We start from the raw sequence: 11,709 nt of genomic DNA on the forward strand, positions 1-11,709 counted from the left end.
TAGTCAGTTAACAGCCCATATAATAATAGTGTAAAGATTGTTACAAGTATGTTTAAAATAACCACAGACATGAAATTTCTGAGACTTCCTGAGAATACTGATTTATTGTCCCTGAATCTCAAGGAGTGACATGCCAGAAATTTGAAAATACTGAGAAACTTGCTTATTTTCACTGTTGGCTATAATTCTTTTTTTTGTTTTTTTGTTTTGTTTTGTTTTTTGCTATAATTCTAAATGTACCACTGCTGTTGAATAAACAAACCTGTTTTAAAATAAAAGCTTTTGAACAAATGTGGAAATAAACTGTAACATTCAAATTCAAGCAAATTTGTTCCAAGAAAATATTACTGAGCCAACTGAATCTTTTCACTATTAAGGCATGTTTTTTAAAGATTTAATTTATGGGCCAAGCATGGTGGTGCACTAATTCTATCACTAAAGAAGCAGAGGTAAGTGGATCGCTCTTCATAGTGAGTTCCAGGTCAGCCAGGGCTACAAAGTGAGATCCTGTCTCAAACAAACAACAAAAAATTTTGTTTTATTTGTAATTATGTATACGTATGTATGTGTCTCTGGTTAGGGGGTGCATTGTTGTGCAGGTGTCCACAGAGGTCAGAAGGCAGCTTCACATTCCTTGAAGCTGGAGTTAAGGGTAATTGTGAGCTGCCCAGTGTGGGTGTTGATAACCAAACTCCAGTCCTCTGCAGGAACAGCAAGCATTTTAATTGCTGAGCCATCTCTCTAGCCCTCAAGATATGACTAACAGTTTTCCTGTTGTGAAAATTATTCATAGACAGAAAGGAATAAAAGTAATCCCAGAATAAAGAAAAACTACAAGTAAATCTTACCACTAAACACACAAAAAAATCATGTTTGAGGGGCTGGAGAGATGGCTCAGTGGTTAAGAACACTGACTATTCCTGCAGAAGACCAGATTCGAATCCCAGGACCCACATGGCCGCTAACAACTGTCCATAACTACTGTCCCAGGGGATCTGACAGTCTCTTCTGTCCTCTGCAGGCACTGAATGACACGGGTGCACTTACCTATATGCAAGCAATACACACATACACATAAAATAAAAATAATAAATAAAATATTTTTAAAAATTATGTTTCAGTAGTTTTTGTTTCAAACGTTCTTTTTCCTTGAGAAGTCATTGTATTCTTAGATGTATTTAGGACATATTACTGTGACATTTTCAAATAGTCTCAGCAATGGATACTTCCCTTGGAACAGGGAAAAGATGGGTTAATAGGAAGAACACTAGAGTTGAATCTACATTTTATGATTAAAATTTAATTATTTATAGACTTCTTGCCATTATAAATGACTAGTTTTTCAACATAAAATGTGTGATAAAAAAAAACCAATGAAACAATTCTGAAACAAATATATATATAAAAAAAACCCCTGAGTGTAGAAAAATCTTGAATAAATATCACAAAGTTTGTAAAGGGTTATCTTTCAATGACGGCTTCAAGTTATTTGACACTATAGGAATTTAAAAACATAGTAGCTATCATTTATTACTAGAAAAAAGGAGCAACTTCTACTTTGGAGGGAAGAAAAAAGAAAAAGAAAAATACAAAACTTTTTCTTCTAGAAACACAAAGCAGAAAGGACTTTTGGATTTAAAATAAGAGAAAGTAAAACTTATTTGTTATCTTTATGAAAACTCTCAAGGCTCTAATAGCAATAGACGCCAAGCACATAATTCTTTAGGGCTTTATCATCTCTAAATAATTTTCACCAAGAACAAATTCCTGTTTTAATATGCTTCTATCCAATGGGTGAACAGCTAATGCTAGAGCTTGCTTATCTTTGTTCTGTATTCTCAATATTTTAGTTCAGGTCTTTATTATTTTTACTTGGATTACTACAATTATCTTTGAATTGATCACTAGGTACCCAAGCTGTACTAATCCATTCTCCATCCTTCATCACTTTTCTTTTTTTTTAAATTAAAAAAGTATTTTATTTATTATTTTTATGTGTATGTGTATATCGCCTGCATGTATGTAAGTGCAACCATGTTGGGCAATGCCTGTGGAAGACAGAAGAGGCTGTTGGATTCCCTGGAACTGGAATTACAGACAGTTGTTAGCTGCCATGTGAGTGCTGGAATTCAAACCCAGTGTTCTTAACTGCCGAGCCATCTCTCCAGCTTCCCTTCATCACTTTTCTAAAACATAAATCTGATCATGCCATTTCACTCATTAAAAAAGCAAACTGACCCTAACAAATTCTAGAAAAAGGAAGATATTAAAAGGCAAATCAAAAGCAACTTATCTGTCTTTTAACAGTATGATTTAAAGAAATATATAGCTGGGAGTGATGGTGCATATCTTTAATCCCAGCACTAGGGGGGCAGAGGAAGGTGGATCTCTAGGAATTAGAGGCCAGCCTGGTCTACACATCAAGTTCCGTACCAGTCAGGGTTACACAGTGATACCCTGACTTAAAAAATAATTAGTTAACTTGAAAAATAAAAATGGGGGCAGGGACTGAAAAGATGTCTCTGTGGTTAAGAGCACTGGCTGCTCTTTCATAAGACCTGGGTTCAATTCCCAGCACCCAAATGGCAGCTAACAACAGTCCATAACTCTAGTTCCAGGGGATCCAAAGCCCTCTTCTGACCCCAAGGGCATTGTATGACACGGTACACTTATATACATGCAGGCAATATAATTATACACACAAAATAAACTAAAATATTTCTAAAAATAGAAATGGGGAACTGGAGAGATGGCTTGGCAGGTAAGAGCTCTTGCAGAGGACTCAGATTTGACTCCCAACACCCACATGGCAGCTAACAACCATCCTTAACTTCAGTTTCAGGGGAATTCGATGCTCACTCTGACCTTGCAGGCATTGCACAACACAGGTGCACATACAGATGGGCAGATCATACACTCATATACATAAAAACAAAAATGATAAAATAAATTATTAAAGATTCAGGAAACTAGACAAACTAAGTTTACATTTCTTTGACGTAATCTATACTTAAAGAAAACATTTCTAATGTTTTATCATTTCAAAAAATTCAGATGGGTTGGAGAGATGGCTCAGTGGTTTGGAACACTGGCTTCTTTTGCAGAGGACTGGGTTCGATTCCCAGTACCTACATGGTAGAGAACTACCATCCATTACTCTAGCTCCAGGGTATCTGACACCCTCTTCTGGCCTCCATGGGCTTTGCATGACATGGTGCACTCACATATGTGCAGACAATACACTCATACACATAAAAATAAAATAAATTGAAGACTCAGATGTTGGGGCTACAGAGATGAGTCAGTGGTTAAGAACACTGATTATTCTTCCAGAAGACCAGGTTCAGTTTCCAGCACCCACATGGTGGCTAACAACCATTTGTAACTTTAGTTTCAGTGGATTCATCACCTTCTGGAATCCATGGACATTGTATATCACTTACATACATGCAGGCAAAACACACATAAAATAAATTTTTAAAAAGTTTATTAAAAACAAAAAAACAAATGTCAAGACACTGGGATGGTGAGATGGCACATGGGTAAAAGTGCCTGCTGCCAAGTCTGACCTGAGTTCAACCTCTGGGACCCACATGATAGAAAGAGGGAACTAATTCTGGCAAGTTGTCTTCTGACTTCCACATGCCCAACATGGCATGTGTTTACCAGCCAGTCACCCCTCCCACCAACCCCTCCGTGCAAAGACACATACGAACATACACACAGGCACACACACAAAAAATCCCAAACACATCCTCAGATATGAAAACAGAATTGACTTACCTTGCAAATACCCTGTCTTTATTTGCCTTTTCTTTGCCATACTGAACTGACTGGACTTCAGTTCTCCCACTGAAATATATAAATATACATAATATCTTAAAGAGAACTACAAGATAAAATGACAACACAAAACATGATTATATTACAATTTTATGAGACAAGACATTTCTAATGACAAGAACAACAAAGGAAGCAGAAGAAGGAAAGACTGTACTACATTTTAGTTCTATCTGAGAGCTTAATCACAGTTCCATGGACACATCTTTATTTAGAGTAATAGAAAAGTAACTTTGCGAACAGGAACTCGCTCTCCTGCATGCTCTGCTAGGATACTCTCTCTAGAGCCAGAGATGGGGTGTCATGTCTTTTATCAAACAAGCTCCACCAGTCGACCTACCCTAATAGAACTGAGATGTAGCTAGTGTTCTATTCTTAATGAAGGGGCTGAAATAAGTGGGATCTTGGAAAATTGTTCTTTCTTTTCCTTTTAGTTGCTAATGATTACAGAAATGAAGACTGACCATTTCCTCAACTTCCCCTCACATCTAGATACAGGGAATTTCTGATTTTGAATCTAGGAAGAAAGTAAGGCTAGAAATATTGTGGGTATTAGGCTGATCTGTCTAGCAAGCACATTGTTTATGCAGAGGATCTCATTCTCCTTAATGATACACTTGTGCTGTCAGGCTTACTTTGTTAATAAAAGGTTGGTTCTCAGCAAATTTATGAAGGCATCCTGTGACTGAGGTGTGAAAGAGCATAAATTTCTAGTATAGAAAATAGAACCATTATGCTGGGCGTGGTGGGGTACACCTTTAATCTCAGTAGTTGGGAGGCAGAGGTAGGTAGATCTCTGTGAGATTGAGGCCAGCTTGGTCTTCATAGTAAGTTCCAGGCTAACCAGGACTATGGGAGAGCCTGTCTAAAAATTAATTAATTAAATAAAATAAGAAACTATATATTTTTAAAAATGGTTAAATTAACGTTTCCTAGAAAAATATATTTCCTCTAAGAAGCAGGTAATCAAGTTCACTAGCTTTGTGTTTCCACATTAGTATAATGAGCTTCAACTCTTGGATATATAGATCAGAAATGAACATACATGCACACAGGTTTGCTGAGAAAGTAATAAATATCTCTAATATCCCTAGTTCCACTTCCTAGTCAAAATAATAATACATCCTAAGTGTGATAATAATATCAGTATTCCTAACCAGTGTTCATCATGGGGGGGGTCATAAATGGTTATTTATAACATATTCATTAGGGATAGAATTGTGTATAATTAAACATTTGTCATGCTGCCTTTCCTACCTCATTTGTAATTACATTTTGATAATTAAAAAGTGCTTCAGATACATTCTAAAGTTCTTAAGAACTATAAATACAGGAAACTATAAATATGTATAGCTTGTGTCCATACAATTAATGTGAACTGGGCTGTCACAGGCCACAATTTTATCCCACTTTTGCTTTGCTACATTTAGCACAGGGTGATAAGTGAACAGACTACACTTTCTACATCCCCTTTCCACTTGGCTTTCTGTTAGATTCCATTTCTACAATGTGTAGGAAGGATGATCAGAAAAGTGAGAAATAGGCAGAACATGTACTGGTAGGTGCTGGCAGGTGCCAGGAGGTGCTTCAGTGGATTTGCAAACAAAAGACAGTGACTAACAACATCTTGATGGGTTCATCCTTGATTAAAGCTACATTTCTCTGGCACATCCAGGACTGACTATGATGGCAGCTCTAAAGTGTAGTAGTAGGTCTGGGCTTGAGGACTACAGAACAAATCTGAGCATTTGGCTCTTGGGCATTATTCCTCCTGCCTACCTAGTTCTCCAAAATCACCCCTCTCCAACTTGCTTTCCCAGCCAGATACTTTAACACCTGTGTAACCAAGACTCTGAATTAATTTGCTTGAAAAAATTAATTTATTGAATTGATTAATTAATTAATTTACTTGAATTAATTTACTTGAAAGACTGTTTCTTTAATTTAATCCTAATTGATGTATTAATATGGCAGCAAAGCAGATTCAAATGGAACTCTACTACTCAAAGGGCTGAATTACCATGGTGACTTTCATAGTAAAGCAGGATTGATAAATGGCTCAAAGGTATTTATACTACATATTGTCCATAACATACTTTATAGGGGCCAGAATAAAATCAAGGTCTGAATCAATATTAGAACACCAAATACTGACAATAAGAATTTTAAGAAAGGAGAAAGTACCAATTGTTAAATATACACATATATGCTTACTGTAGTACTTCAAATAATGCAGAAAAGCTTAAGGAAAAGGACAAAAACTATTTAAGCCAGTCTTGCCCCAAAGAAATCATCATTACAAAAACATAAAAATCATCCCAAAACACCATATATATTCATGTAGAAAAGGCTAGAAATATAGGCATAATCTTACAATGTGATTACAGCAGATATGCTTAGGGGTGGGGCTGCTGTTCATTAAGAAAAAAAAAGAAACATAAAGAATAGGAAAACTTTATTAAGCTGATGGGTTAACAGTATCACATGTTCTAAATTTTGTCCATAGGGATTTAAATACTTCCTTTTGCTTCTTCCTTCTTAAAAATTACTTCTTGGCTATTGCTCCTGCTCTTGGTTACCTACCAGAACTTGACAGTAAGACCCCACTACTGAAGATATTACTTACATGAGCTGTAGAACAAACAGGAGAAATCAACCTAGTACTGACTTCAAGGCTTCATCTCTACTGGCTAGTTTTCATAGTGCTGGAAGGTACTATGCATGCTATCACAAGAGAAAAGTAATCACCAACCTTACCCAGCTGTGAATTGTGAGAGCTACAACAAATGACTAAAGATATGCCAACTCATGCAATAGTGGCACCAAAGATATGGGAGTAACCAACCACTTTATAATTGGATTGAAAGTGCTTCACAAGATGGAGACCATACCTAACACTGACATCAGGCCTAGAAACCCACGGCTAGACAAGTTACAGGCCATAGGAAAGAACATACTACTAATATTCTGCTAAAAGGAAATATTAAACTGACTCTTAATGATTTTGTTATATCCACAGATTAATAGAGCTCAGTGTTCACCAGAGGAGTTCCTCATGTAACGATGGTGATTAATCTGGAGACCCACAACTGGTCAAAATGCAGAAAATAAGAGACTGCAGAATGCTTATCCCTGAATATGTCTCTTATATCAAACCTTTGCTACTCAAAGCTCAGTGACCATTGTAGAAGAAGGGAGAGAAAGATTTTAACAGCCAGAGGTGTTGTATGATCCTAGGGAAACAGTTTTCCAGACAGTTACTCAAATAAACTTATAACAATGGTGACAGCATGCACAAGACCCACGCAAGCTTAAGCCAGGCAAAATCCCAATATAGAAGTGGGGAAGTGGGTAAGCAGCCCCAAACTTAGCTGAGGAAACTACTGGCAACTGATAGTTTCTGGGAGTGGGAGAATCAGTTTTCTTTAATGGTATATGACAGTCGATAGATTAACTAGGTTTCAGCGGATGGATCTGTACACAAGGGCATCTGGGAACAGATGCCATTAATAAATAACAGAGTACATGAAATCAGGTGGAAAATATGAAGGGGAGAGTGCACATACAGGAATGAATATAAAAGTGACTGGAATATCTAAAATTCAGAAAAATTCAATAAAAAAGGGAAAAGAAGAATTTCTTGGGTCAGGAATGTTGGCACACACCATTAATCCCAGCACTCAGAAGGCAGACAGGCAGATCTCTGTGAGATCCAGGCCAGCCTGGTCTACATAGTGAGTTTCAGGCCAGCTGGAGTTACAGGGATACCCTGTCTCAAATAAAAAAAAATTCTTTTACAGGGCTGGAGAGATGACTCAGCAGTGAAGACTTGAGTTCCAGGAGATCTGACACTCTTTTCTGGCCTCTATGGGCATTGCATGCATGTGGTTCACCTACATACATGCAGGCAAAACACTCACACACATAAAATGAAAATAAATTTCTTTTTTCTAGTCATTCTCACAGCTGCCAAGGATTAATTTCATATTTAAAGAACTTAAACTTTATTCTCAGTTCTTTTAACAGAATTCTTCTATTTTAGCTTACCTCTTGGTTGCCTTGATTTTACTATTAAGAGCCCAAAAATCTTATAGGATCTGAGGTTGTGTGTGGGAATGATTTTTATTAAAGGACATAGGCTGGACTAATAACTTTTAATTAACTCTAGTAAACCATGCATTCTTGGGTCTGATGACCTAGGTGTCTCCTTGGTAACCTCAGTTTGGTAATCCACCCGAAAAGATATGAAAAAATGTGGGTATGCTTGAGAATTAACATATCAAAGCAGTGAAGACTGGGCAAGACCAGGAGACCAAAGATGAATGGGGTACCTGGGATGAAAAGACTTGATGGTCTGTAAAGATTAAGAGTGGAGCCAAATTTGAATATGTACTTTCCCAATGAAGCTGGAGAATTGGTTTGAATAAATTATGGGTGTGACCTGATGGGGACTCAATAGGACAAACAGGGTTCCAGGGACAGTTCCATTGGTACATGGTAAGGAGACAAATAACTTCATCTGAACAGGTTGAGAGGTAAAGAGAGCCATGAGCGCAGTTCTGGGAGACAGAGGGTTCTAATAGGGAGGGGAACTAGAGTTCTTTGAATTCAGGTCCACTAGAAAAATGTAAATTAAGAGTCAGTCTATTGTTGATTAATGTAGTGGCTGTAATCTCAGCACACTGCCAGAGTGCCAGGTTTTGGCCTCCCTCTGGTACAGGGGCTAAGAACACACAGGAAGGCCTGAGAGCAGCTGGATCCTGCCTCCCTGTTGTGGTGAGCTTCCCCTAATTGCATCATACCCATGTCCCTACCTAGGAAATCATAAGGCCCCTCCCAAGACCCCAGGGCAGACCTGACTTTGGTAGGCTAAGGCTGAGATCCTAGCAGACAGCCTGAGAGGGTGGGCTCTGACCTCCATCAGTGTAGTGGCTGTGATCTCAGCATACTGACAGAGTGCTGGTTTCTGGCCTCCCTCTGACATAGGGGCTGAGAACACAGCAGAACAACTGAGAGTCCCAAATTCACCTCCCTGTTGCTTAGGGAATTTCCAAGATTTTCTCTGAGCTTCTGCTAATAGGGTCCAAATCTTGGAAAGTAGCCTGAGTGTACCTGACTGGAACCTGACTTGAGCTTCTGTGGGTGCTCCTGAATAGCTGATCTGAAGCCATGAGTTCTCTCCAAAATAAAACCTGAGAAAACCTGAAACCTCTACTAACCAGCTTTATATAACCTATAATGAAAGGACATAGGCACCCCGATAATACAAACAGACCAACGTAATTCTCATATCAGAATCATAAACAACAAAAGAAGTACACATGCCAAAATCATAATGAAAGAATAATAAAATGGAAAGCCAAAACACTATGTCCCCACCAAACTCCACCAGTCCTTAAAAGAGTTCTACAAGGAGAACCCCCTAGAGATAACCCAAGACACTGAATTTAAAAGAACAATCATAAAAATGATCAAGGAATTCAACAAATATTGATGGACCCAAGTCAATGATGGACCCAAGTCCCTCCAAAATGATGGATTTAAACTAAAATCCCCCAGGCCTGAGAAAAACTGTACAAGGAAGTAAAAATGAAAAATAATTCTAACTGCTAAGAACAAGCTGAGCTGACCTTTTTCATGCTCCCTGCCCAAGCTGGAAATCATCCCAGAAATGCCCCCCTACCTCTGCTTGGCACATAGCCGCCGCTTGTAGTTTTTGCCTTTAAAAGAAACCTGTGAACTGGGCTCTGGGCTTCTGTCCTCTTGCCTTTAAAAGAAACCTGTGAACTGGGCTCTGGGCTTCTGCCCTCCGAGTGAGGCAGGGGTCCGTTTTGCACAAAACGCCAAATAAATCCTCTTGCTTGTTGCATCTCCTGGTCTGAGGACTGAGTTATTGGGGAGCGGCCTCCTGTGGACGTTGGGTACCCCAAACTGGGGTTCCAACATTTGGAGTTTCCACCGAGATCCAGGCCACCCCCAGATCCATTTCCTCAGATCAGCGGGAGGTAAGAATAGAAGTCTTGTGATTTGTCTTGGTCTTAATGTCTGTCAGTTTTCTGTTCTGGGAACGTTCCGTCTGAACATCTGTGCCTGTGCAGGACCTGTAAGTCTGTATTCTGGGAACGAGTGGGAGTGGCAGACGTGCCCAGAGGCCCCTGGTTCTGACACTCTGGCCTTAGGGACCGGAGTGGTCTGGAGTGGGGAGGACAGCGTAGCTTTCCTTCCCCCGGGAGAAGAATAGCTTTCCTTCCCCTGGGAGAAGAAGGGAGCTTAGCTTGGTTACTCCCCTCTCACTCTGTACTTTCAGTTCTTGAGTTAAGGAGCGCGTGCCAAAGAATTCTCTGTTCTGTGTATTGTCTATGTCTGTGTTCAGGGATCCCAAAAGTAAGAATGGTGGGTGCAGCATGTATCTGAATGAAAGAAGGACTGGTCCACACAAATGTGATTCAGTGTGATATGTGTGTGCTTGAAGGTTGTATTAATATCTTAAAAAGGAGAAGATCTGGTTTTTCTACGCTCTCTATTCTAAGCCTTCCCTTACCCCTTTTATCTTTCCTTTTATTCTTGGTCTGAGTCTTCGCGTGGGACCGTTAATGGCAAAAGAGTAATTGAGGCTTTCTGGCCAGGGCTACTCCCTGGCGTAAGCTGAAGGCTCTTAGCCCTCTTGGTGGACCCCGACTGCCCACACGGGTGGAGACAGGATGGTCTTTCTATATCTTCCTTTCTCTCTAGCCACTAAAAGCCCTGTGGGCATGGGTCGAGCAAATAAGAGCCACAGGGTGCTCGCCGCTAAAAGACTCCCGTGGAAGGATAAGGGGGTCCCAGGTGTGAATCCCAGACAAATTCATGTCCCCCACAGAAGAAAAACTGGGCAACGATAGGTACTCGTCTACAAGCACACTCACTGGAACAACAATAGGTACTTGTTCATGAGCACATTCACAGGTCACAATTGTTTGGAGTGGCATCTTCATCTCTTTCTCTCTCTCTCTCTCTCTCTCTCTCTCTCTCTCTCTCCCCCCCCTCTCTCTTTCTCTTATGACCTCTACCATGGGTCAATCACTGACTACCCCTTTAAGTTTAACTCTGGAACACTGGAAAGAGGTCGTGGAATGGGCCCGCAACTTATCACTGGAGGTTCAGAAGAAGAAGTGGCAGAATTTCTGTTCCTCGGTGTGGCCCTCTTTTGAAAAAGGATGGCCAAGGGATGGGACTTTTGACCTTGTTACTATCTTACAGGTCAAGGAATACATTTTCCACCCAGGACCACATGGACATCCGGACTAGGTGGCTTATATAGTCACCTGGGAAGACTTGGCCTGGAACCCCACACCTTGGGCACGGCCGTTCCTACCTCCTCAAGGAACCAGAGAAATTGATCAGGGGCCCCATACCCCTTCTGCTCCCCCGAGTCTCACTTCCTCCCTCCTGCCCCTTCAGTCTTCCCCTGAGAAGAAGAAGAAGCAAAAGCCAGTCCTCCCCGAGGACCAAGCCTCCCCCTATCCACCTGTGCAGGCACCTCCACCCCAAGAACTACCTCATCCCTCTCCTGACTCTACCGAACCCGACCAAGCTCCCCCTCCATCTAGCAGACTTCGCCTGAGAAGAGACAGAGGGGGCCCCTCTGATGGAACCGGAACTACCCAGGTTCTTCCTCTCTGAACTGTAGGGGATCAGATCCAGTATTGGCCTTTTTCAGCCTCTGACTTGTATAATTGGAAAACTCATAACCCCTCTTTCTCTCAGGACCCTCAGGCTTTAACTGCTTTAACTGAGTCTATTCTTCTTACCCTCCAACCCACTTGGGAAGATTGCCAACAACTCCTCCAGGCATTTCTAACCACAGAGGAAAGACAGCGAGTCATCCTG

General features: G+C 40.3%; 1 protein-coding gene across 2 annotated transcripts in view; it reads right to left on the minus strand.

The window, feature by feature from the left end:
* Positions 1-11,709, minus strand: part of Ptpn4 (protein tyrosine phosphatase non-receptor type 4) — a 133,244-nt gene that overhangs the window by 57,310 nt on the left and 64,225 nt on the right. For both annotated transcript variants that reach the window (XM_008830873.2, XM_029562405.1), the window contains one exon: positions 3,784-3,852. In XM_008830873.2, coding sequence (XP_008829095.1) covers positions 3,784-3,852 — 69 coding nt within the window. The remainder of the gene's footprint in view (positions 1-3,783; positions 3,853-11,709) is intronic.

This window comes from Nannospalax galili, unplaced genomic scaffold, assembly GCF_000622305.1.
Source record: "Nannospalax galili isolate Female #2095 unplaced genomic scaffold, S.galili_v1.0 scaffold633, whole genome shotgun sequence".
In the NCBI taxonomy this organism is placed as follows: Eukaryota; Metazoa; Chordata; class Mammalia; order Rodentia; family Spalacidae; genus Nannospalax; species Nannospalax galili.